At 30.8% G+C, this 27,795-nt stretch overlaps 5 protein-coding genes across 5 annotated transcripts; 2 read left to right on the plus strand and 3 right to left on the minus strand.

The window, feature by feature from the left end:
- On the minus strand, positions 1-2,433 carry LOC113868721 (peroxidase 11). Its single transcript, XM_027504561.1, has 4 exons — positions 2,200-2,433; positions 1,598-1,789; positions 1,337-1,502; positions 1-475 (listed from the first exon to the last, which is right to left on the minus strand). Exons 1-4 carry the CDS (start codon positions 2,431-2,433, stop codon positions 54-56), a joined length of 1,014 nt encoding a protein of 337 aa, XP_027360362.1. The 3' UTR covers positions 1-53.
- Positions 2,434-5,962: 3,529 nt separating this feature from the next.
- LOC113869574 lies at positions 5,963-7,167 on the minus strand. The gene has a single exon (XM_027505962.1). The coding sequence runs from the start codon at positions 7,107-7,109 to the stop codon at positions 6,348-6,350; it is 762 nt and encodes a 253-aa protein (XP_027361763.1). The 5' UTR covers positions 7,110-7,167; the 3' UTR covers positions 5,963-6,347.
- Positions 7,168-10,395: 3,228 nt separating this feature from the next.
- LOC113870362 (suppressor of Mek1-like) lies at positions 10,396-10,863 on the plus strand. The gene has a single exon (XM_027506957.1). It carries the CDS (start codon positions 10,396-10,398, stop codon positions 10,861-10,863), a length of 468 nt encoding a protein of 155 aa, XP_027362758.1.
- Positions 10,864-14,366: 3,503 nt separating this feature from the next.
- LOC113869644 (serotonin N-acetyltransferase 2, chloroplastic) lies at positions 14,367-15,495 on the plus strand. The gene has a single exon (XM_027506077.1). The coding sequence runs from the start codon at positions 14,439-14,441 to the stop codon at positions 15,015-15,017; it is 579 nt and encodes a 192-aa protein (XP_027361878.1). The 5' UTR covers positions 14,367-14,438; the 3' UTR covers positions 15,018-15,495.
- Positions 15,496-23,366: 7,871 nt separating this feature from the next.
- Positions 23,367-24,009, minus strand: LOC113869796 (basic leucine zipper 43-like). Its single transcript, XM_027506272.1, has one exon. It carries the CDS (start codon positions 23,967-23,969, stop codon positions 23,367-23,369), a length of 603 nt encoding a protein of 200 aa, XP_027362073.1. The 5' UTR covers positions 23,970-24,009.
- Positions 24,010-27,795: the final 3,786 nt, after the last annotated feature.

A 27,795-nucleotide genomic window follows, 5' to 3' on the forward strand; every position in this document is an offset into this window, starting at 1 on the left:
TTCTTTGTGTGTGGAAACAAACAAAACGTACATAAAACACAAAAAAACGAAGTTTATGTGTTGATAAATCTGCAGTTCTTCCTAACCTCTCCAGTGAAGAAGCTTTCTGAGTTTGTGATATTTCCCATTTTGACCATTGAATCGGAGAATTGCAGGAAGAAAGCAAGAGGGTCTGCTGCATACTTCTTAACAAGCTCTCTTGTTTCAATTCCAAACACACTTGAGTACATATCTTGGTCTGAGTTGAGAAGTCCCTCTCCATTTTGTAGTAATTGGTAGAAAGAGTTGTCAAAGAGATTAGGTGTCACATAGTCCATAGCTGTTATGTTATTGTCTCCTCCAATTGGTGGACAAATAGATCTCAGGCTGCTTAGGTGACTCTCAGAGATTGGATTTTTCACTGAAGTTGATTCAAAGCCTCCATAAATTCTTGACCGGAAATTCTGACACCGCGCCATGCCAATGGTGTGTGCTCCTGCAGGCTTAGTAATTAGAAAATGTACTATGATGAAAGTGCTTCATACAGCTAGAAATATTTTTAGAAAATCAAGTCTCGACATTTGTTGCATGCCGATGATCATATACATACATATATTTGTTAAAAAAAATTAGGAGAAGGGGAATAATGCTGAAGTCTAAGGTGGCGAAAGCCTCTAGACTCAGCATTTATATTTACCTCACTACAAGGAGACAAGCGAGAGCTCGACCCTGCAATCTATCAGATTAAGACTTTGTCTTGCTTCACTCAAACCAACCCTTTATCTTACAATGATCATATTTTGAGTATTGAATCCATGCAATTTGGTTTGTTTCCTTTTAGCAGAAATAAGTTTTCTTTGGGTAAAAAGTAAGGTTTAAACTACAGATGTAGAAAGAGTTTTATTGAAGTAATGATGCAAAGAAATCTTTTTAAAACTTGTACAAGGACAACTCTACTCTTTATATGCTGGCTCGAAGTCTAATAACGCATAACGGAAGACCCATGATCCACCAGTTCAGGTATGCAGTATTGTCGCGTATTTACAGTTGTGGAACATCCCTGATGTAACTACACTTCATCTACCATAACTTGTTATTTCCGATGAATCACATCAGCGAAATCACTAGTTACAGAAATGTTATGGTCTATTATTAGTCATGAAACTCTCATATTCTTTGATTTCCTTTTCTGAATTTAAACATTTTTGTAGCTGTTTTTCCATGTTTGAATGATAACTTCTAGAAATTAAGAAGAATGCACACAACACCTACAACTGTTTTTCAGGATCTGAATGACGAATGAAGGAAAAAGTTAAAAATCTGTATCTAAAGTTTTATCTCAACAATAGAAACACACCTGCAAGGGCTACCATATCTGTTACTGACAGGCCTTGGTAAAGAAACTTGGAGATTATAGAGAGAACGTTCTCATCTGGAGTGGGAAGATTAGTGTTGGCATGATCAAAATTTGCAGTGATAGAATCCTTCCTTCCCACGGGAACATCCCAATATGGTCCACCTACCTACAAGAGGCATGTGCACAATTTTAGTACTTTCTATGCATTAAAGATTACAATTTACCAAAAACATTGTACAGACTATATGAAGTTTCTTTTACCAGAATCACAGCATCTCTAGCTGCAATAGTGAGAATATCAGCACAAGAAACAATTCCAGGGCACTCTGATTCAACAATGTTCTTGATTTGATCAACAAGTCCAAAACCTTTTAAAGAGTGGATATTCGTAGCTGCTTTCTTCTCACCTTTAAGTGTCACTGTATCATCTAGCAAAACTGATCCATCGCACCCCTGAACCCATCAAAGTCACATTTAGGTAGTGTGTGTGTACTTTTTCTCAATAGATTCATGTTGGTTTTATATTACGATAATTAAAAACTCCTTTTTTCCCCTTTTATGTAATTACATATAAGCTAAGAAATACAATTAAAGTTCTTATTTAACTTCAAATTATTTTTTAATATCTTATTATACCCTTTATATCTTCACAATTATCTCCTTTCTTAATTAATTTCACTCTTATTTGTTCATCTAACAGTTTCTGATTAAAGTTTCCTTAGAATTGAGAAAATTGTAATTGATGTTTTCTTGTACAAAAAAAGTAATAGAGTAATATGCAATAACCACAACTTGTACTATGTAATGAGAAATGTTTTTTAAGCATGAAAACACTGCCAATAATATAGTGGAGAGTTATAAACCTGAACAAAGCAATCATGGAAGTGTAGCCTAACTATCATGGCTGCATTACGGGGATCAGAAAGCACTGCACATTCCATTTCCTTCTTAACAATATCAAACACAGTGGGGCAAGTTGATGCATAGTAATCCAGTGTTAGAGGAGGGTCACTTGCATACAATGTGGTGTCACCAAGAAAGCAAAAGACAAGAACAACATGCAAAAGGAAGGATTTTGAAAGAAAGGAAGGAACCATTGTTATTACTTCAGCTTTGTTTGTAAAATAATGAAGGGTGGAAGATATGGGTGGGAATCGGAGAATATATACTAGTTGTATGAAATATAGTTACATTGTCCATGCATTTGCTATTTGAATAATTTGAAAATATGTTTTCTTAGAGTCAAGAGGAGATGCAACTAATATCAAGTTGGTGGGTGTTCTTAAACTAAAAGTTACATTCTACATAGAGAGGGGTATAGAAAAAATAATATAATGTTATTAGAAATTATGCGCCCGACATTAGCAATTTTACTTAAAACCTTTTTAAGGCCAGTCACCAAACAAAAACTAATAACAGCTGATGTTACTTTATGTTTACAGTTTTCCCTTTATCAGTCCATATTTTTATTTGCACGTTTTGTTGTCATCTTTCTGTCGTCTGTGACAGGTTTTAACAGTCCAACTTTGAATGAATTAGGTTTAACCATTTTGCATTACATCACATTCATTTTCTTGTCACAAAAGCATATGTACTTCACACGTCAAATATGTTTATATAATGTCAATTTGTACGTTAGCCTTCTCGTTTTTTCCTCCAAGTATAAGATTGCCTATGGACTAAATCAAATTCTTGCTGGTTTTACATAAGAAAGGAAAATGTATTGCGATTTCAGTCATGATCGTGAACTACACGATTAAAGTATATATAACTATAAGAATGCTTAACAATTATATTCAAATTTCTCATCTATATTATTGACTATCTCTTATTTATTATATGGTTTTGTACAGGAAATAGTCCAAGGAGGTAAATTCTAAACTCAAACAGAAAAAAATGCAAGAAATTCAGAATCAAGCAAGAATGGGACTGTCCCTTCAGAGTACCCATGGTGATTTTTTCCTTCAATAATTGCTGAATTCTTTTACTTTTCTTTTCATGATGGATACGATGTAAATTAGACGGAAATTCTAGATTTAAGATTAATTGAGAGTAATAATCAAATGGGGCAAACAGAGAAAGGAATTGATATACATGTACGTCGGTGTGTATAAAAAATTAAAGAAAAACGAAGTTTTTTTATTCTAAACGTGGTGATACACCGATGCCGAGAAAAAAATATATTCGGAACAAGGACAAAGTCCTTGGGCAATGCTCAACTTCAGTAGTTTTTTTTTTATCAAAGAAGCACATGCAGAATTGATTAGGAGCCAATATGAGAACAAGCTAGAATAACTACAAGACGGGAACATGATAAAAACTAGTTCCATATATAGAAAATTTTCTCATGAATTGAAACATTTTCTGTTCCATTAGCAGAAGCGGACTCAGAAGAGGCAGATGCAGCAGCGTCTGTCTCCTTTTCCAAACCTCAAATTACTTTTCAAATCTCCTCACATAATCTGATCGTTCTTTTTATCACCCATGTAAAAGTCATTTTTGTTTCCTAGAGATCGAGTAATATATTCATTAAATACCAGTGAATAGCCTGTTTCTAGAGAATTTAGACTTGGAATTAACACACATGCTACCAGTTATTCAACTGCCGAAGGTCACACTAGAGTGGTTCTGTATCCATTGAAAACATCACCAGTATCAAGAGGCAGCATGGAAATTATCTTCCTCAGAGGCAGGCATCACCTAATATTCTTCATATCTACCATCATTTTAAATCTCCGTTTCATTGACTATTCGCATCTATAGGTTGAAAAGCATCTTTACAAGCACAGTAAAAAGAAACTACTCGTGTTTTGAGAGGCAAAAGCTAATCTTAGTAGCTTCAAAAATATGCATGTCCGATGTTTATGGCTGCTGAACCAGACATGCCTACTTCGATTATGCCTATTCCGGATTAAAATCGCCATTGTAATCAGGTTGCAGTTATAATTATGTAGCTCCTAGCAGGCTAATTGCCACCAACTTAATTTGCAATCACGGATTGGTGCAGTTACGAATTCCCCCACAACCTATATGTTACATTCACATAGTTTGATGAGCCACGATTTAAAACCTTACTTTTACAGCCACAACACAACTGGTCAAACATTCAATTCAAAAAATCATTGAGATCAACACTTTTCCTTGGCTCCAAGAGCACCTATAACGGCGCTCTCACTTTGTCAGAACAAACAAAAATAAACAAAAATATTAAAATCACTTCATTTAAAGATATGGAATTGACAAGAAGGAATAATGATCATGTATTGTAGGGCATTAATTGCAAGACCAGCAGCTAATGCAAATTTGGCATCCACTATCTTATGTAAAATATGTTTACAAGGCTATAGTTGACCAATCAAAAGGCAAGGTTCATTGGAAGTGTAATCCTGTTATCTGCATTCATAAGTCAGCATATTTTGCAAATTTACAGCCTATGTCCATTTGAAAAATTGATTGACAAAGGGCAGAAAATTGACCATAATAACACCACACAAACATCTTAACGTAACTTAAAAATCATACATACCACACTGAGCCATAGCCATAAAAAAATTCATATAATTGAAAATTACACCATAAATCAAATATTCAACTCAGATTGGAATTCATGATCCTTTTTTCCAAATTTCAATACCTCCTCACTCAAACTGTAAAACAAATGTTACCAAGTTTAACAGCCTGTAGCTAACACTAGATTGGTTGTCTATCCATGAAAAACATCACCAGAATCAAGGGGCAGCACAGAAATTATCTTTCTCACATAGGCTCTATTTCCTCTATATCTACCATCATTCAAAAACCATGTTTCATTGACAACAATCAGCTACAATTTGAAAAGCATATCTGAAGTGCCATGGAAAGAACTTACATCGATTATGCATCCTACTACCTATAGTCACAGTTATAATTTCTGTTGTGGTTGAATTTCAGTCACAATTATGCTGCGGCCATTGGAGACCAATTGCAGTCCCCAATCACAGCTTGATGCAGTTGGAAGAGCCACCACAACCAAAATGTCATGGTACAATGTAGTTGAAGATTTAAAATCTTGCTTATGGTCCAAGAACAAAAGCATTAGTTTTAATACCACAATACACAACTTCGCAAACATTCAATCAAATCAAAAGAGCATCTAGATCAATAGTTCTTTCATTGGCCATAAGCAGAAACTTTGCAAGTAATTGACCACACAAGCCATAAATAGGACATAGCCTAAGAGATAGATCATTAAAAGCAAATTTCAAGGAAAACAAGCAATCCTCTATACTCAGACCATGTTTCAGGGCATCAATTGCAAGAACAGCAGCAGCTAACATGCAAATTTGACATCCACAACCATTTTGGAAACACATTGACAAAGTTATAGTTAGCCAATCATAAGATATCAATATCAGACATAGAAACTGACATTGCTACAAGCCCTCAACATGTAACCATGCAAGAATATTGTCAATTTGCATTCCATGTCCATTTGTAAAAGAAATCCACAGAGCCATAAAATACAAAAATGGAACCACAACCAAAAACCATCTATATTCTGTTAGGCAAATTACAAGAATCAATTCCTCCGACCACAACACCCGTTCCAATCTAAAATTTTATGGTTGATGCTAATGTAAGACATCTCAAAGGTTCAAAGTTAATTTCATTAAACACCTAGTTTGGAAGAGTTTATGAAGCGCTTACAGACATAGCTCACAACTCTCACAAGCTTTTTTCCAGCTATTTTCAATAAGCTATGCTCTTTTAAACTTATTTCCGTAACTTATCCAGTATATATATTATCAGAATAAGCTGTTTTCGGTTTATTTCAAAAAGTTGTATGATCAAATATATGGTATAAGCTTATGAATAAATACTTGGTACAGGTATATTTCCAAACGCGCCCAAAATCAAATATACCAAAATCCAGAACAAATAAGAACAACCATATCAAGTCACCGACCATAAACCACACGAACATCCTAACATCACATAAAGACACTCACATAATAAAAAAATGCAGCACAAATCAAATATACAACTCAGACTGATGTCCCCGATCCACACTCCTCCCGAATTTCATAACCTCATCACTGAAACCAAAATCCAACTCACAACCACGCAAAACGCCACGCCGTAGCAAATCCTTTATAAACGACACGACGGCCGAGTCAAACTGAGGCCACGAAACGCACAAGCTAGCCCTAACGTTCAAAGCCTGACATCGTGCAAGAACCGCGGCACCCAACCCATCCACGACGCTTCCAGAAGGATAATACGCCAAATCACCCAACAACTTGTCTCCGTCACTCATCTTCCTCTCAGCAGAACTCTCCAACTTAAACGCAACTGTTTCGTCGGACGAAAGCTTGCCGCGGAAGTTACGCGGGTCAATGGAGTCGAGGATGAGTACGGATTCGGGTCGGATGGGGTCGGCAACGAGGAGGGTGGCGACGGCGCGGGCTCTGTGGGAGGCGACGGGGGAAGGGAGGGTGGCGAGGAGGGTGGTGGGGGAGAGGGAGTGGATGAGGGCGGTGTTGTGGGGAAGGGAGAGGGAGAGTTCTGGGAGAATGAGGGAAGCGATGAGGGTTTTGTGTGGGAAGTTGTGGAAGAGAGAGAGGGATGAGGGAGAGAGTGCGATTATGAGTAGTTTGGGTTTGAGAGGTTGGTTTAGGGTGTGGGAGAAGATTATGAATGGTGATGGGAGAGGTGTTGATTTTGGTGTGAATATGTTTAGGTCTTCTTCTAAGAACCTTGATGCTCCTCCTCCTTCTGTTATCACATCTTCCATTTTTCTCTCAGTTTACAGAGCAATTCCGCTTTCCCTTTCCCTTTCCCTGTCACTTTAGGGCATTGCCCACTCATATTCCCTAATGTATAATTTGTCGTTAATTTTAATCTCTTCATTGTAATTCTTCAGTTATCTAAAAAGTGATGTGGCACGGCAATGCTATAGCTTTAGACACCTTCTTGTTAAATTTTCCAAGAAATGATGATCCCATCTTGCTAGCATTGGACAGAATAATACTTTGAAACAAAAGAGTATGAATAACCAACAACTTAACTTGGACTAATTAGCATAATATTGATAAAACCAAAATAACTTTCTCTTGATCTAATATAGGTTTATCATATTTAACCTATTGAGAGTTTTTATAAGATTAAAAAGAAAAGGATCGTGTCAAGAAGATAAATTTTGAAATTTTTGAACTAAAATATAATATTACTCAACTTCAATGTAAAGTGAAATTAGAAAAGTTTTAATTAAAAAAATAGCACCATTATCTAGTTATAATTAATGAAATATTCCAAACAAAACACTAGAATACAAAAACAAGCTTAAAATTGTGCTTAAGAGATCCAATAAAACTTAAAAAACGTCTATGATCCAAGTGGATAATCAATTTTTGTTATTGGCAAAAACTATCTCTAGTCTACCATCAAAAACTCAAAATAGAGTTAATATACATGTTTATCAAGAATAAAAATTAGCTATTATATGAGATTTAAAAATTATATATACTAATATACGATGCTTTTAAAAAAATTAGAAAAACATGTGATTCAAAAATCGTTAATGGTGTATCAATGAAAAATTTTAAGATTTCAAAAAAAATTTAAAAAAATAAAATTTATAAAAAGTTAATGATGATTTTATAAAAAATAATGAAAATTTTTAAAAATAAAAAACACCAATGATAATTTCTAGAAAAATAATAAAAAACAATTAAAATGCCAAAAAACACCATTAATCATTTTTAAAAATTTATCATTTTTTTAATTTTCTCCAAAACTCCATACTTTAATAATTTTTCATATAAAAATAAGTCCTAAAAGGTTTGTTGACTGATTACAAAGAGAGCCTCTTTATAGGCCACATAAAATTCTAACAATGTGTATCAAAGTTTAAAAATAACAAATTTAAGATAATTTAAACAATTAAAAATAAAATAAAATTTAAGATAAACCTAAATGAAAATAATTCAATCTATACTACTATGATGTGATAGAAAAAATAGGACAAAAAATAAATAAACTATTCTCTTATTCATGTAGAAGCACATCAAAATAATGAATTGTGTAATATTATATTTATTTTTAATGTAAGTTTCTTACAAAACAAAACTTATACTAAAGAGATAAATAAAATAAATTATAAAATAGATTTATGCGTTAGTTAAAAGAAAAAGAGAAAAAAAAAGAAAGAAAATTACCCTGTAATATTTTCTTGCGTGTCCACTGAAAGTAATTTGCAAGTATCCCAAAAATTATGTGGTGAATGATTTGAACACCTTTCCCTGACCCCTTCTTCTGTACCACTGAGCCTCTGATCCTCTTCCTTTGTGGCTATGACATACACTTCTGATCTGATCACCCCAATTCATGACTCATCCACGTTCTTCCTTTTTTCAGATGAGACAAGAAAGAAGACGCTGAAACAAACTCTGAAATACTATAAAAGAAAATGATATCAACTTTGAAGGATTTCTGGGAACATTGTAAAGTTAAACGAGAAAAATAGTGCCTTCCCTTTGGATTCACTGGCGAATTGTCTTTTTCATGTTATCAAAGCAGGAAGCAACAGTAATTTATGATTATAGCTTTTATATATCTTTTGTTAAGATTCCTACAAGAAAACTTGCATGCTTGGACATTTTAATCATTCTTTATAAAATTTAAATTTGATGGATACTACGTTAATATGTTTAAATTAATTATTTACTTTAAGCAAGATTTAAGGCAAAAAATAAATTATAAAAACTAAAAATAAATTTTAATAATTTTATAGAAATTAAAATGTATTTATTTTTAAAAAAAATAATATGATGATATAGAACTTTGTTAGTTAAGTCAATGATTAATGGAAATTAAGTAACTTCAGCAACTAATAACTATTTTACTTTAACTATGAACTAAAACAGAAAAACTTGTTGGAATTAAAAAAATATTTTATAATGATTAAAAACATATTTAATCCTCATAGTTTTATCAAGAAAACAACTATGAAAGCACTAAATTTGATATTCATGTTAAGGATAATTTATTTAATAAATATGTAAATTTTAATATATCTTTTTTATTTTCAAGATCTCAAATATTTGAAGAGAGACAATATACAAATATCTTCTTATTTTCTTCTCATCTCTTTCATATCTCTTTAGCCAAACATTATAGTGCTTAAAACACATTGAAAAAATTGTAAAAACAAATTCAATGCAAAAGATAATTATTAATATTAAAATAAATATAAATTTATGTTTATGCAAAAATGATTCAATAGGTAAATAAAACACACCAGCATGTGAAAACATTTTGCTACCATTGTTGAAACGAAAACAACAAAGGAAAAGAAAAACACACGCCCATTTCGAGAACATAGACAGTGAAAAAGAAAGGGAAGAAAAGGGCTTAGAAGCAGCAGCAGCATAAATGCCTTTCTCATCAAAGCACACAGCCACCTATTGTAAAAGGCCAAAACCCAGTTGGCTTTCTCTGTTACATTGTCAGAGAAAAGCTGTCCCTTGTTGATGACATGACTGAATTTGAAGCCTTGCAAAGTGACAAAATGTGTTTAAATTCACAAATTAAGTGGACACGCCGCATCTGCTCTCAACCTTAATAGCAACTAAAGGAGTTATTATATTTAGGAGGATACTATTAAGTACACCTCCTTAAATGGTCTTTTTCATTAATCTAATTATTTCTTGCTATGACAACTTTTTTCCATCACTTCTAATAATAATTTTCTGTGCTTTAGATAGGGTGAAATCTTTCTAGTTCTACTTTTATTGTATTATTACCAAAAACCTTGTCTTCTAGTGATTGTAAAAATAGAGGGCATGGTGATAGAATTGCCAGGTAACCAAAACGTACACTGCCAATTCAATAATGAGGGTGAAACCTGAAATGTTTAGATAGGCCTTGTGTCCTATTTGTAATACTGAATGTTGAGAGTTTATAAAAAACCACTAGCGGACTTCTAGGTAAAATAGAAGGCAAAAATCAATTTCCAAATTTGTTGGAGTTCACTTTCTCTTTTTTCTTCTTGTTTTTTCTAAGCGTGTCAAAAGTTCACTATGGAACCTTCCCAAGAGTTAGCATCAGAAGGGGAATTCAAAGGCACTGAGTCTGGATGGACCACTTATATTGGCTCTCCTCTCTACAATGAAGGCTCCAATGATGATGATGATGATGAGCAAAGTGTAGATATTGAAGACCATGGCAACAATTACAAGAATGCTCATGAACACACTGAAAACAAAGGAGAGAAAAACAACAATGAAAGCAATAGAGATACAGATGAAGAGAGTGATGATTCCATGGCTTCTGATGCAGCTTCTGGACCAAGTCACCTTCAATTTCTTTGCATAAACAGTGAGGTAAGTCACGGCTTGGACTTCACAGAACATACTGAAAATGAAAATGAGAAGATCCCTTTGGTCAAGAGAGCCACCAAACAGGAAAGAAAGGCAAGATATGAAGGAATGGTTGTGAAAGAAGAGGGTTCATTGCTTGTGGCAGATAGTGCTGCCAGTCATGTTTAAGGAGGAGCCAGGTAAGAAAATTGTTTGTCTTCAAACTGGGTATTAAGTAGCAAGGTTCACATAATATAAGAACACTATCTCAAAAAATAAATAAAATTATTCATCTGTTAATAGTTTCCAATTAAGTTTAACTGAAAAAGGCTTCATTATCCAACGTATGGATATGTGCTATTTTGTGCAACATAAGTGAAAGGATAGAAACTCTTTTTCTTTCTCTAGATTATTACCTCATCCACAATGCAACCCTTAATTTTGCCACTGAACTGGAAATCAACAATTATTCAATATGTGTTAAGAAACTGCTAAAAGTAATTTAACCTAAAAGCAATATCTTATAGTGTTAAACCGGATTCAGGTTTAAAGTAGATTGGACGTCAATCCAAACATACATTTGTATTCTCGACTTTGAAAATTACTAATAGTTAAAATATAACATGTCCTATATAAAATATCTGCTCTTGTATGATTGACTCAAAGCATTGATACTAAATTAGAAGATGAATTTTTGTTTTTGGATGTAGATACATAATAGCAAAAATTTTCAAATTTGGAAATATGGAGAAAAGGGTGTCCAACCCAAGTCATGTACCAACAAGGAAATTCACTCACCTATAATGCAGTTTGTGCAAATGTAAAAGCCAATGAAGCTAGGAGGAAGAAATTGTAAGGTGTATGTGGAATAAATTTAAAAGTTTTGTAAAAACTTGCCAGATCCAAAGACTAGTTACTGGAATCATATTTAAGTATCAAACCATAATAACAAGAGGCAATCAAATGCTTGTTTTTAAATTATACTGTAATTGCCTCGCAGTTTATTAAGATAGATTATACACGCTAAAGACACACTGTACTTGGGATTGTGGAATGGTGATTTAATGTACATATCAATGAATGCAGAAATGAAAGTGTTGGGAGTTTAAGTGCAGAAATGAAATTCTGTATTGATTAATACTGAATTAGGTGCCATCAATAAAAGTAAAATAAATAAATAAATCATTAATTTATTGTCTAACATTTCTTTTTGTATTAATATGCGATATCAAAGCATGTTTTCAACAGCATTTTTCAAAGAAATTAAACAAATACTTCCTCAAAAATTAATTAAACCAAACTTTCAGTAACTATATTATTGTGATTTATTACTTTTCAATTAATAAGAATCTCACATTTTTTTTTAACTCTAAGAACTAAATGTTTTGCAGCTTACCCTAACAAAATTCACATGATTCATTTATGTCATTAGTTGTTTCCGTATTTACGCAAAATTTTGATTTCCTAATTTTTTTGTATATATATTTAGAGCATGATTTTCTTTTTAAAAATAATTTTCTGTTTTTAAAAATAAAATACAATATAATTTTGTATTATATTTTATTTTTAAAAATAAAAAAAATCTTTTTTAAAAAAATTAAACATGCTCTTAATTTTTTATTTTTAAATTATTTAAATTAAGTTATCCAACACAAATCTCTCATAATTAAACAATAAAAATATGATTTATATAAATTAGTTAAAAATATATAAAGTATTTAAATCAAAATGATAAATGAAACATATAAAATAAACAAAATTAGTATACTGTCCTCTAAAATTTTTATTCAGTTTCATCAATTAACTTTTTTGTTTCATTTTAATATTTTAACCTTTAAACATTTTTCAAATAAGTTATTTTTTATTTTCAGTAACTTTTTTTATCTTTTTCTATTGATTACTGTTCATTCATATTTTCTCACTTTTCATCCCCTTGGCCGCTTACCTTTCTCCCTCTCCTTCCTCAACCTTTCTTTTCTTCTTCTAAACTAATCAAAACACTCCCATCCTAAACTTCATCTAAGAATGATCATCAAGCGTTCATCAACCAACTATATCTATTACCATCACCATGCTCATGACAAACCATAGAGCAAGTAAAAGAGGGCTATATAATTGAACTAACCCAAACTTACATGATAAAATATAGAATTCAAACTTGTAAATTTTGAAGTCAAATTAAGTATTCGATCCATTCAAACTTGATCCAAGTGACGAAGATCATTGTGACTAGACCAGGCATAATTGGATGTAGATTTGTATGAAATATAAGTAGTTTATGAAGAATTCTAAGAACCCTAGGGCAACTACATAAAAATATCTCTGACAGCAGCTAAAGCAAAACGTACCAAACAACAACTAACACGAAGATAGGAAGCCAAAATACGCTAACACTACTGGCCTCTCGTTAAGAAAGAGAAAGAATATTGATATCATTTTTTTCACTAGAAATTGTTGTAAATTTTTAATTTTGAATTGTTTATAAAGCGTATCAAAACAGTAAAACTTTTATGTGTTAATAAAAACATTTTGAAGATAGGGACGATAAACAACACAAACTTTTATCCATCTTGATCTGTCTTGAATTTTGAAGAATAAAACTTTTATTTAATCTATTCCTTTCCTTTCTCTTTTATACTCTTCAGTTATTAATAAAAAAAAATTAAGAGTCGTATAGATAGAGACAAAATCAGTTTTATTTCTTTTTCAACATATAATTGTCACCACCAAGTAAAATTTAAGAGACATTTTCTTAGCAATCGTATTATTATTGAAATCAAAATTAAGAAATCCTTTACAAAAATCATATAACTTCATTAAATTATTGGGGTCATTGGTGGCTCGTTACCGACAGAATATCATTTCATGAGAATCAATAGTCGTAGATACTAATTCACTGTATTAATTCTATTTGAACAATCATAAATTTTAAGATTGAAAAAAAATTATATTAAAATAAGAAAATTTAATGAAAGTGATTTATAAAATAAAAAATATTTAACAATCACGGACACTTTAGAAATATAATGATAGATAAGAGGGTTAGAAATTTGATTTCACTAGAATCTTTCCTCGTATTTCAAAATGTAAAATGCTCCAGGTTCATTATTGTAATATTCATAGTTGAGTTTCTTAATTCATCATTCCTCTTTAAATCTTAACAAAATGTAGATTTCTCAACTATTTCATAAGAACTCAACAATGGAGCTCGTTAAATCCAAAAAAATTCAACTATCAAATGTGTTCAATCACACTAAATAAAAAATTAATAAATAATAATTTAAAGAAATATATTAAATTCAGTAATATCATATGATTTAATCTGTGAATCAATAAAAGATAATATATTTTTATTAAAAATTATAATATTTAATATTATCAATATATTTAATTCAATAATATCATGTTATTTCTGTAAAATATTATTTGATATTATTATTATACATCCTTAATTTAATATAATCACATCTATTAGATACTTTAATTCAAATAAAGAGAAAATAGCAAAAAAAAAAAAAACTAAAGAGAAAATTTTTTCTCACTTTATACACTGCTAGCATGTAAATCTAAATAAAATTTGCACAAAATCAAAATAGAACGTTATCCAGAGAGGCTCTCTCACAACCACAAATCACAACAAAAACCAACACTCACTCCATCTTCCACTTCACTTCACTTCACTTGTGCAGTTGTGCCTCCAAAAGCCACAAACACAATTTAAAAAGAAAACAAATAAATAACAACAAATTTTTTTAAAAATAAAAATGCTCTTACGTGGCATAATCTCTGCCCCTCTCCCACCCTCTCTCCGTCTTCGAGTGGCAACGCCTCCAACCCACCCCCGAAACGTCACCGTTTCCTCGTCCTCGAGCAACAGCGAGTACCGACTCTCGGTCACCGACGAGGTACTGGAATCGCGAGGCTTCGCGGTGCGGCGGGGCGCGACGGGGCTGGACCTGGATCATCTTAACGGCGTGTTCGTGGCGGTGGGGTTTCCGAGGCGGGACCCAGAGAAGATTCGGGTTGCGTTGGAGCACACGGAGGCTGTGCTTTGGGTGGAGCAGCGGAAGACGCAGCGGCCGGTGGCGTTCGCGAGAGCCACCGGTGACGGCGTTTTCAACGCCATCATATGGGACGTTGTGGTTGACCCTTCGTTCCAAGGGATTGGGCTGGGTAGAGCCCTGATGGAGAGGTTGATTCAGGAACTCCTCCGCAAGGGAATTTCCAATATTGCCCTCTATTCGGAGCCCCGAGTTCTGGGCTTCTATCGCCCCTTGGGCTTCGTTGCTGACCCCGATGGGATTCGTGGCATGGTTTACTCCAGAAAACAAAAGAAAATTTAGATTCATCGTAATATAATTCTTCATGTTTATATGTTGTTCACTTTCTTTTTAGGGTTCTGATTTCTTCATTACATCAAATTTAACTGCTTTCATATTCTGATTTTTGTCATCAAATTCCAGGTTGAGCGTGATATATTCAAAAATTTATAAATACAATTTAATGTTAAAATTATAATTAATAATGTTCAAATAAAGATAAATTAATAATTATTTAAACGTGAATTTAAATATGTTATAAATTGATAGAAAGTTTTAACATGTTTTCAAAGTTACAGGCTTTGCTTGATGACGCAGAATGACTATGGTTTGGGTTTCGGAAGCTGTAGAAAATAAAAATGATTGAATACAAGAAACTTTATTGTTTAACACTTTAATTCAATTTTAGTTTAAGTAGTTTAATTATTATCTCACTGTCATTGTCTTTATTTTATCATCGAACCATTGAAAAAATAAAAATAGTTTTTTAATAACGCAATAAATGCATCTATTTTCATAATTTTCAATGCAAGCTAACATAAATTCTAATAAAAATTTACTATTTTTAATTTCTTAATTAGTAAATGTTATAGTTTTAATATTTTAATATAGTTTTTATTTCATAATTTCATGTTAATGTTATAACCTGCAGTACTATTTAGTATTTGCAAGCTTCACAAATACATGTTATCACCATTTCTTTATGTTGGAAGTCTTTACAACTTAACATAGTAAATGGATTTAAATTGTAACCACATATTTATTTAATTAGTTTTTTTTTTCATTAACAACATTTTTATTGTATAAAAAAAAACTGTATTTTATAATCGTTTGATTCTTCATCACCCATATGGGAAGCAGCAACCTCCCCTTTTTATGGGCCATATTTGGGTTAGACAATTACAAGAGAGGAAAAGAGTCACTCGCATCAAACAGGTCTCCATTTGGGATGGATTCATCGTTCATGGCCCAAAATGGTAACATTAAATTTCAGGACAAAACTTTTGTATTGATTATTACATTTTTATTTTAATAAAAAATTTATGTTTAATATTATTACAGATAAGTGAAATTATAATTTTCATTATATAACTACACTAAAAAGTATCTTAAGTTTTGTCCTAAAGTATAATGTAAAGGACTTTTCTTTTAATACCGCTTTTTGAAAATAAAATTTTAGAAATAAATTATTTTTGAAGTTTAATTTTTTAAAAATATAAAATCATTTCAAAAAAATAGTTTTGAAAGTAATTTATAAATGAAATTCAAAATTTAATTTCTAAAAAGTATCAATTACTTTCATATTTTAAACACTAAAAATGAAAAAAAGGGGTAGTGTAACTAAGAAAAAGTGGTACAAAAAATAACCTCCTCAAATGAATTATGGTCAATAGATTGTGGGGAAAAGATTTTCATTTATACATAAGTGTTTGAAGGTTCTAATTAATGATTGAAAGTAATATTTTTTTATTTAAAAGTGTATTACTGTATATACTTTTAATATAATATTTAATATATTTTCAACAATTTTTAATAATTTTTTCTATTTATCTGTCAATTAACTATTAAAAAAAAAGCTAAACAGTGTTTTTATTAGTTAAGGAATAAAGATGTAATTTTTTTATTGAAAAGTATAATGTTACATTTTTCTCATAAATTTTAATACACCCATGTAATTTTTATAATTTATGTATTTATTATCTTTAAATTAATATCTTTAAAGCACAAGGTAACGAGACTCATTAGTTACAATGTGAATTATAAGCATTGTAAAAGAAAATGGAAAAAGTTATAATTTCCTACATCAACAAGTGTCCATCACATGCAAGTGAGCTGTGAGCTTGTTAATTTATTCTACAGTTGCCTCTCATCACAAAAACATAAAGAATAGTGCTAACCAATTAAGAAAAAAAAGGAGCAAAACGGTTCTCACTACTCAGTTCTCAATGTAATGTCTCTGAATTAAATATTGGTGTTTCCTAGAAAGACAGGAAGCATTTACCTCTAAATTAATGGGGGTATTGAATTTGCTTTGACTTTCTGGTTGCATGGTTTCAATGCTTATTCATGGAAATTCACACTTTCAATTCAATTTATATATTTTCCTTCATTCACCCTTTGTGTTAGTTTTAGGCGTATACAACCGTATGGCAAGGTGCATCACATTTTCCTTTTTCTCTGTTCTTCTTCTACTCACTGTTTCTGAAAGCAGGTTCTTATTCAACTCCATTAGTCCAGAATCTGTTTCTCATAGACCAGTGTCTGCTTCCCATGTGACAGTGTCACTTGTAAGTGTGCTCTTTCATAAGCTATGTTTTGCTCAGTTACTATGTTTATGTTTGTGTTCAGTGCTCTGGAGTCAGGAGCATAAGCAATTAAGCACATTGTGCATACCTTATGTGTAAATTTTCTTGTACTATTTAGGAGCAGACACGGTTCAATAATGATGCTGGTGCTTGCAAAGGACTAGACAGGACTGAGTGTGTGGCTAAAACAACAATGGTTGCTCACACGGATTATGTCTACACACAAGACATCAATGGGCCTTGATTTTGCTATTTCATGCTTTTTGTTTTAGCTCGTCACTGTGTTCATTAAGGATTATATTGTCACCGAGACAAGAGTAATTTCTTGAGTATTATTTATAAATCAAAATTAGATTTTATCTCAATAATATATGATAATATTAAATGCGAACTTTCTGATAACTGATAAACAACACTTTCAGCACAACATATAAATTTTATATTTTTTTAATACTAAAATGTCAATGTGAAGAATATGTAATATCATTTTTTTTCTGCCTGCTGTTTTCTTTTGCTTTTTGGTAAGGCTGACAAATTGATCATTCCAGATACTGGCACCAACCCACAACTCTGAAGCCTTAATGCTTTTGAAAATTGGACCCTTTTGTAATTAGGCCATTGGGAAATCAAGACATCAGGTATATGGTGAATATCCATCCTTAAGGATCCTTAAGCTTGTAGTTGAGACTGTTCATTGATACTGTAGTTCAAGGAGTGGCTGTCCTTATCAAGGCGCACATTTATTCCTAGAGTGAAAATATTTGCAGAGAAGGGGATAAAAGGCGTGGGTTTGTCATTACTACTCTTACTCTTATTTAAATATTATAATTAATATGATTACAAGAAAAAATTTCTTAAATAAAAGTGACACGAGATATTTAAGAGTAACAATAGTGGCACATGTGTTGTCAATGTAGATCCTGACATAGTGCTTAAGGAATGAAGCATGCTTTTGTTTTTCAAGAAAGTCATTATCATGAATTCATGATTTTAGAGTTAGACATGAACCTGTGAATGTATATAAAAATATTGAAACAGTCTCATGACACCTTTTTAAGTGTGATTGCTAACATGGATGAAAAAAATGGTCACAAGTGTATGTCTTTAGATGTTATAGGAAACCATTTTTGAATTCTAACAACATATGCAAAGAAAACTATATGGGTGCATCTTTTTTTAAAAAAGTAGATGAAAAGTGAGGGTAGTTTCGGAGAGAGGTCCAAAATGTAGAGAAGTGGAAAATAGAGAATGACTGAAAATGAGGCCGACAAAATTTGACACAATCCATTTAGCCAATAAGAGCATGTAGTTGAGATAACACTACTGGATTAACTTCTTTTGACAAATTTGTGGGTATTATCTTCTTTGACAAATGGGTTGAGTTGAATTGCGTGTGGAATTTCAATACAAAATGGCTTAAGCTAATCATGTCTAAACTTTGAAGTCAAAATGCAAAGTCAGGTGTTAATTAATTTTGTATTGTTTTTTCTTTCTATATGATCTACATTTATTCTGTACAACTCCCTTTCCCTTTTATGTTATTGACTTTACAAAGCGTGATAAAGCTGGGAAATCATATAGTTTAATGTTGAAATGAATTTTTCTTTACTGTATTCACATGTAATTGATGGCATTGCAAAAAATTCATGTCACTCATCATCAACAAAACTGTTTCCAAGTTCAAGGATTGAATATTTCCGAAGAAATACTGATACTTTGGTAATTTGGCTCTAGAAGTTTATGTGATGAAACTTATTGAAAAATGTTATGATATATGTATTTATGTGATAAGAATTTATGAAACATATACTTAATTAAATTATATATATATATCAAAAAACACCCTTAAAGTGAAAATGAAGGGAAGGATGGAAGAAGAATTTCTGAGTGATGAGAAAAAAAATAAAGGTAATTGTACATAAAACACAACATAAGATGTGCATCTAAGTCACTATCAAGTATGACACAAGCCTGAGTCCTCTTAGACTAAAACAAAATGGGATCCATACGGTTAAATTTTATATAATGGTTATCTAATGCTTTTCCATCTATAACATTTGAGCATTTTAATTTAATAGTGTGTTTTATTTTTTATTTTATGTTTTGCTCAACATAGTGTATTGTCTTGTTTTCAGAAGATTTTGGGTTCCCCTTAGGCCTTCTGAGTAAATTGATCCTTGAATACAGAAAGTCAAAACATAAAAATTCCATGGTCAATTTTGTTCAAAAAATGTAAGCATCGAACATGGACAAATTCTATAACAAGTGTTTTTATTAGGCGTGATGACAATCACAATTTATAGCTTTTCTGGCATATGTATAGATGTTCTATATTTTATACAAAAAAGAGTACTGAGTTCTCTAAACTTTACTCTTTTTTATTTTTAAATAAACACTTTAAATTTTAATTTTATCTTAATTGTTAAAATTTATTTTTTCTGCAATTAGATATTCTGAATTTTTATTTTAGACCAATTGATTCTTAAATTTTACTAAATTTGTAAGTAAACACCCTAAATTTTATTTTTCAAATTGATCCTTAAACATTATACTTTATGCAAATAACTACTATAAATTTAATTAGAGTTCTATTACTAACGGATAATTTTTTTAACTATTTATTTACCTTCAAACTCATTCATTCATGAACCTTTTTTGTGTTCTATAATTCATTTTTTCAAAACATCATAATTTCACGCTATACTTTGCAATGACATTTTAGAAGCGACTTTTTCTCTTTTTCCATGTTTAAATTGTGAATTGTAATCATGGTTTTTTTTTTTAATTCATTTTAGTGAAGGTATTAAAAAGTTTAGCTTAACTTACTCCTTTAAATAACTTTTTATAGACATAAGTTTTATTAATTTAACTATTAGTTTAAAAATTCTTAACGTATATAAAACTATTCTACAAAATTTTATAATTTTTTTGGATATTTAATTTATCTAAAATTTAGAATATGTAATAATACAAATTACATAATTTAAGAGTTAAAATTTGATATTTATAAAAATATATTCAACACGTGAATTACTGCTTCAATAATTTTCTCTATGATTATATATTAAAAAATATGAACCTTTTATTTTTTATAAAAATAAACGAAAAACTTTGACAGTAAGAGATAAATTTAACCTTTTCCTTTGTGTAAGAGATAAATAGAGTGATTTGTGAGTTTAAAGAAATTATAATACTTAATCCTTAAATACTCTCTTGTAAAAATGTCACAGTGAGTCAACGACGGAAAATAAAATAAAAAATAAAAAAATTAGGGAAAATTAAATTAGATTACGTGAAACATTTACTAATTTTTTATGATAGCTTGATTGATTTTAAAAGTTTAACATGAAGCAGTATATCAAAGTAAAGAGAACAGTTAAGATTTGGTGTCTAAATAAAGATTGCCATGTCAAGTGTCAACGACTCTTATCTTGTAAAGAGATAAAACAAAATTATATATAAAATAAAATAATATTACTTCTAATAATTAATATGGATTAATATTAAAATTGTAAAAATTTCAAAATTCAAAATGTTAAAAGTAAGAAATGATATTGAAATGATATTAAATAAAAATGAGAGGAAATCGTTAAGCCAGTGTATAGTATTACTAAGTAGCCCTTCCAATGATTTAAAATACTAAATTAGCTTTTTTTCTAAATTTAAATAATTATTATATTAAATTTTCAAATATTTTATTACTAAATCAATCATTTAAAAATTTAATCTATCATCAAATTAATCTTATTAAAGATCTAACGTGATAGTCTATTAATTAGTACTTAAAAGGAATAAAAGTAGTAAAAAAATTAACTTTGTGATATATTCAACTTTTAAAAAGATATCTAAAATTTTAAAATTAATCCTTATGAAGGATTAAAATGATGATGAAAAGATAAGATAATGATAAAAATATTAAAAAATTTAAAGTGTGAAGTCATAAAATGTTGTTATTCAATTTTTTTAGTAAGTGATATTATTAAAGTTTAATATTTATATTATTAGTGTAAAAAGTTTTACATATTTGATCAATTAAAGCACATGTTAAATATAACTTTTAAATTAATTATTATAAAATTCAACAATTATTGCTAATAGAATAAGTTATGATAATATAAAAATATAAAAAAATTTACAGTATTAATATATTTTAATTAAATTTAATTATTAAATTTCTAAAATTAATATTTATTTTTAAAAATAAAAAATATTTTTACAAGATGGGTAAATTAATTAATTACCTCACTTTAAAATATTTGATATGATTTTTTTTTTAATTTTGTGATAATCATAATATGAGAAACAATATGTAATTAGAATATTTATAAGTTAGATTTTTATTTTTTTTATATTATACTAGTTCTCTGAATATTGTAAAAAAAAATTATTAATCTTAATATATTTTTAGAATATCACAAATCTTTTAAAAAATAAATTAATATTAGAAAATTATTATAAAAAAATATGAAGCTATACACATAAGTAACGTATATAGTACCATATTTATCTGATAAATTTTTTTTTTGGCAAGAACAAATTCATTAGTTGAAATTTTAATTATTAAATCGTGTTGAATATTTGATGATAGGCGAAATGAAAAGACATCAACTAAAATAAAAATTTCAGAGTAATATTTAAATATTTGAATTAAAATACACCGAGCTAAAAAATTAAATGCACTTTCATTCAATTCATTATCATATCATAAATAAATATTATTTTATAATAATTAATTTATAAATTACATTATCATGTATTTTTAATTAACTAGTTGTGTTAAAAATTTAACATAAATATTATATAAAAATTAACCAAGGCGTTGAAGCCAATCAGTATCACAACTTTGTTGAAGGTTATGGGTTTTGACTTTTCATGAAAAATTGGGAAGCAATCCAACAAGAAGGTGACCTGATTTGACGATTGTCAAAAAGCTGCAAGATTTGTATATAATGCTATAAAGATTCGCTTGTCAACACTACAATGATGATGATGCCACACGCCTCTCTCCATTCAAGTTAATTCATGTTTATCTTCTGTCTGGTTTTATTTTGCCAAATTTAAATCTAAGCAAAATCCCCAACCTTCTGCAGAAACTGTCTTCACATTCATAGCACACACCAAGACACAATTTGACAATAATTTGGAAGGGGTGGAGAACTGGATAGACATGTTGCTGGACCTTGCTGGTGTGGTGCATGCACTTCCTTGTCGCTTTGTTAAAAGTACTATTTCAAGCAACACCTGAACCATTGGCTCCACTATATATTATATAATCCACATTAGTGACAACACAAGAATGAAAGTTGGGGTACCGAGGAGGCCTAAGAAAAAACCTTAGAACAGTTATTTTTGTGCTTTTAGTGGATACCCTTTTGATTATATGTTTTGCTTCTTGTGGTAGTAATGTGTGTGATGATCCACTACCACCAGCACCTCCACCACCATTTGTCGTATTGGCCCTGTTATTCTCTGTGCAACAATGAACACCCTTTCGGCTGTTCTCTCGGTTTTATGATACCTTGTTTTACTTTTGCACGTGCATACCTCACTTCTCACTCCTTCTTACCCCACCGCCCCCTCCCCCCCCCCCCCCCCCCCACACACACACACATATATATATATATATATATATATATATATATATAATTACTGTTCCATTTTTCGTTATTGGGTTTGTATTTAGTGTGAATGAAAATGATATAGACCCCATTTTAATTTTGTTAATTTCATAAGATAGTATCATATTTTGCCTAGGTACACTGCTTTTGCTTGATTGCTAAATCGATTCAAGATAAGTACGCGGCGATATGTTAAACTAGCGACTGTTTATTTGTTTCATACTATGGACGTAAACGAAAATTTCTTGATATTATAATGATTCCAAGAAAAAAAAAATGAACATCTAAAGGTGTTAATTATTTTGATATATATGATATGATATGATTGTATAAACTCATACAGCTCCAATGGAGGAGGCACCACTGGATGATAGAAATCTAAAGTAAATAAAAAAAGGAACACATAAGAGTAATATTAATGTTTATATATTATATGGGGGAAAATAGGCTCATTCATGAATCAAGTCATCAGGGGTGATTGATTGGTTTGAGGCTGAGGGAAGAGGTTTGAGTTGAGAAGTGTTGCAAGGAAGGTCCTCCAAATCTTCCATGGTGCAAGCAAAAGAGGTTCCAATATGCATGTCTGCTAGCATTTGGCGAAGATCAGAAGCTTCTTCCTTGAGGCGTGCATTTTCTTGGAGGACTTTGTCATGGGATTCAGAAACATGGTTGAGTTTGTCAATAAGGTTGTGGTTCTCATTTCTGAGCCTAACAACCTGTGACCAAAGTTCATCCAAGTGCTTTTGTTTCCTCATCCTTGATCTTCTGGCTGATTCTCTGTTGGATATCATTCTTCTGTGTTTCCTCTCATCTATGATATTGAACTGAATTTCATCAGCTTCATCGGAAGTTGAGTTGCTGCTGAGGCATGAAGAGGGAGGAGCTACAAATTCATGGCCTAATGGTGGGAAGTGGGAGTTTGGGATGGTGCTTAAGAGGGTGTTGAGCTGGAGGTTTGGGATTTCACTTTGAAGCAAGGCAAAGTTGGGTGGAACTAGGAATGGGTTTTCAGGTGCCAGGTATTGGACTCCTCTGATCTCACTAGGAACCATGGTTGGAACTTGCAACTAATTTTCAAGATGATTCTTTATGGGTTTGGTTGTATTGTAAGGTATGGTGATAGCCAGAGATAATGATATGGGAACTGGGGAAGGTTGTGTGAGAAGTGGGGTGAATTTATAGGAAAAAGTGGGGTCAGTTTGAGCAAAGAGTCATGGTACTACTAGGGCTTACATGAGCTGAAATTCAACAATAATTGGCAAGTGCTTCTAATGTATGCATGTGGTATGAGATATACATCCAGGAGAAGACAACTTTTTATCATATAAGTGGCTGTCCTGAGTCCATGTCATAAAGTTCTTGGGTTATATTTATGTGGCTATGGGTATTAATATTACTTTAGGTAATTTATATATTATCTTTGGCTCTATCTTCACATTAGTCGTTGGTAATATGGTGTAATGGAAATTTATGACTTCAACTTTTGGCACCGGATACAGCCTTTTATGAACAAGAGGATTGTGCAGTGGGAGGATGGTGCTTAAATTTTTGTTATGCTTCACGGTGTGTTTAAGAAATATTTATTCTAATGAACTATACTGAAAAACTTATAAAAATAAATTAAAACAATTTATAAGAATCATAAATTCTACATAAACTCTTTCAAACGTTTTCTAAATCGAAAGATGGCAAAATAAGTAAAAGGACAAGGTTTTATTTTAGTTATGACCAATATGATCTGTAATCACTGTTTGATATGTTTGCAGTGGTCATCACAATCGAAATGTTTACATGGTATGATTCACAACTTATATATTTTTTAGCACATAGAAAATGATGCCAAAGTCGATTTCAGGGGAGCTTTTCTAGAGGTCCCTACCAATTTCAGAAGCAATTTTGAAAATTGAAAACTCTTGCAACCAATAATTCCTTTTGATAGATGACGCAATGAAGGCCAGTTTAAAAGGAGCAAGAATTGATATTAGATGGTCATTATTATTATAATTATGATGACTCATGAGGCACTGACATATATATGGATTGAGGGGACTGTGTTGGAGCAATTGTGAATTTTTAAGCAAATAACATCTTGTACCTAAATTCCAACCATTTCATCATATAGACCCTTCTATTAACTTGATCATACTCCTTATTGTCCTGTTTACCAGTTTCTTCAGTGCTCATCATTAGCATAGACAAAGTACTAGGTCATAATTGTGGGAAAATTAATGAACCTTAAATTATGTTCCTTTAGTGTTACCTGTTACCTAATAGCAATTCTAATTAAATTGACAAACTATAAAGAATTGGAATGATAGCTTTTGGAATCCATTACTAATAGATATAATAAAATGACTTGTGTTCACTATGCTTTTCCTTTTCTATCTCACTTTTGAATTTTTGATCCTTTACGTTAAGCTTTCTTCAAATTGATTGGATGGGAACTGAATAGCACTATGTGCATGAGGCCAGTGGCACTCATTAGAACCAGTTTATGATATTACAGATGTCTCAAGAACACTGTAGTAACCATCATATTTCCTAAGGGTCTTCATCGCTTCATGTTCACTCAACACCTTGTTGGTGTTCACAGCATATAAGGAGCTGACATATCTATTTCCTTCTCTAAAATAGTACTTCTCAACTTTTTATGCAACCCTTCTTGTTACCTAAAATACCTTATTAATCCTATCTCGTTCAAGGTAACAAAAAGTGGTAGTCACTTTTTAACATGCATAATATAAATTTGATTATAGTCTTATTTATTTTGCTAATGTGTCTCTCTTTGTTGTGGCCCACTTGCATGAAATGATAATGAAAATATATATATATACCCCAAGAGATTAGATCCAAAAAGTTTTGGCAAATCTAAGAGGCTGGCTAGGCTGCAACTTGCAAACACAAAACGTTATTGTTTTATATATGCTTTAAATGTCTTATACCTGGAGGGTTTTCTCCTTAATTTTCTTGGATACTGCATTTTAACAATATAAACTTATTAGGTGATTCTCCACTATTGAACGTTTCCTTAAATTCTAAACTAATCTGATAAGGGTGAAGTACATGATGGTTGGTAAGAGAAAAAAGAAAAATAAAAGTCAGATAGTGGTGAAGTACAATTAAAGAACATTCCAGATAAACCATCTCTGAAAGGGTAGTATGTGTTGGAATTTATTTGGAAGATCCTTCGTAAGTCCATTGTACTTTATAAATTCCTAGTAAAGGCATATCATAGTGCTTTGCCATTATGCAAAATAAGGGGCTATATTCTATCACCATGAAACCACTTTTTAAGAATGGAAAACCAAAAATCCAAACCCCATGTACCGTATCTTCTAGTTAAGGCTAGCTTTCTTGGTTTATATAACTTTGTTCCTTCTATTTCCAGAAAAAAACTAAAACATTTCCTAGAATCTTTTAGTGTTCATCACAAAAACAGTGTTTGTTGTATGCAAGGATATAATATAAAGGGATTCTCACAAACTAAATGGTAAGATAATCAAGTCCTGTACATATCCTTAAACTACATAAGAACTTACCTTTTGTGAAAGAATCATGATTAATTTAGTAGTTGCAAACTCTATGTTCATTAAGATAAAGTACATGGAGAATAAAATTGAATAATCCAAAGAGTTAGGTAAGAATTTCCATTGTTCTTTCCACTCTGCATTGTCAAGGCTTCCAAGGGCTTTAAACGAACGACAACTAGCTAGCATTCACTCACATATCGAAATGTGGCAGTTATGTGAATATATGAATCTTATCTAAAAGGTGAACGCGTCATATAAAAATATGTGATAAATGAAGTTTGATGTAAAATTAAAGTATGAAAGAAAGCTACAAGAAGATATACTAATATTGTATAAAATGTTGAATGTACTTGATTCATGAGGGGTCATATAGTTTACCTTGTTTGTTGAAAAAGAATAACCCACAAACTTGGAGCAATTAATAGCTATAGAAGAGGGTGAGGATTATGAGTACATTATTGACCAAAACCTCTTTTGTCTATTTTAAAATGGGTTGTGTCCTTTTGAGGCATGGGGGATGTTAAGGTTTAGATAAACACAGTGCACACCATTTTCCATGAATTGGTGGCCTACAGAGACTCATCTCTACACTTTGGCACAAAAATCAGAAAAGAAAAAGTTGGAGTAAACATGATGCTACTATTCAGATATCTACACGTTTGGCCAATTTGTGTGGTTGCATCGTATTTCTGCAAGATGTACGGAAATGCCTTGTCCCCACTTTTAAATTCCAAATATATTTAATAGCTTTCATTTTTTGGGTCAATTATAGGATAATGGTTAAAATTTTTAAAATATACTATAAATAATATAATAATATATTTTTCATAATTTTAAGTATTTTATATTAAAAAATATTTATTTATTAATTTTATAATTAATGTCTTTGTGTTGGTCAATAGAAAGACAAGAAAATTATTTTGAAAGTGAAAAAAAGAAAAGGCATTGAAAAATAGAAACATATAAAATTTATTGATAATTATAAAACCTTAAAGTATATACTAAATAATAATAAAATCACAAGTTTAAGAAAGAAAAGAGAATGTAATAAAAGATTGTATCATTTGCAAGATTGAGAACTATATTATATTATTATACATATACATGACATGATTAAATATACAAAGAATCTTTCTTTTTCACAAAATTTTGCTTCAATTTTTAAAATCTTTTGTTATTATTTTTAATTAATATTAGAGATTTATTTTGATAAAAAAATGTATTTAATGTTGACATAAGTTATTGAAATAAAATTTAAATATTAATTTAAAAATAACACTAAGAATATTTTTAAAATTTACATTTGAATTGTTTTTCCTTTTCCTAAATTACTACCCATGAATAGAGT

The sequence above is a fragment of the Abrus precatorius genome, unplaced genomic scaffold (assembly GCF_003935025.1).
Source record: "Abrus precatorius isolate BTA unplaced genomic scaffold, Abrus_2018 Scaffold6, whole genome shotgun sequence".
Lineage (NCBI taxonomy): Eukaryota > Viridiplantae > Streptophyta > Magnoliopsida > Fabales > Fabaceae > Abrus > Abrus precatorius.

Excerpts from the sequence above, each read along its gene's own strand:
- LOC113869644 (XM_027506077.1), top strand. The coding sequence starts at position 14,439 with ATGCTCTTACGTGGCATAATCTCTGCCCCTCTCCCACCCTCTCTCCGT.
- LOC113869796 (XM_027506272.1), bottom strand. The coding sequence starts at position 23,969 with ATGGTTCCTAGTGAGATCAGAGGAGTCCAATACCTGGCACCTGAAAAC.
- LOC113869574 (XM_027505962.1), bottom strand. The coding sequence starts at position 7,109 with ATGGAAGATGTGATAACAGAAGGAGGAGGAGCATCAAGGTTCTTAGAA.
- LOC113868721 (XM_027504561.1), bottom strand. The coding sequence starts at position 2,433 with ATGGTTCCTTCCTTTCTTTCAAAATCCTTCCTTTTGCATGTTGTTCTT. Across the intron at positions 1,790-2,199 it reads TCCATGATTGCTTTGTTCAG|GGGTGCGATGGATCAGTTTT; the intron begins GTTTATAACTCT and ends TGATGGGTTCAG. Across the intron at positions 476-1,336 it reads AGATATGGTAGCCCTTGCAG|GAGCACACACCATTGGCATG; the intron begins GTGTGTTTCTAT and ends CTAAGCCTGCAG.
- LOC113870362 (XM_027506957.1), top strand. The coding sequence starts at position 10,396 with ATGGAACCTTCCCAAGAGTTAGCATCAGAAGGGGAATTCAAAGGCACT.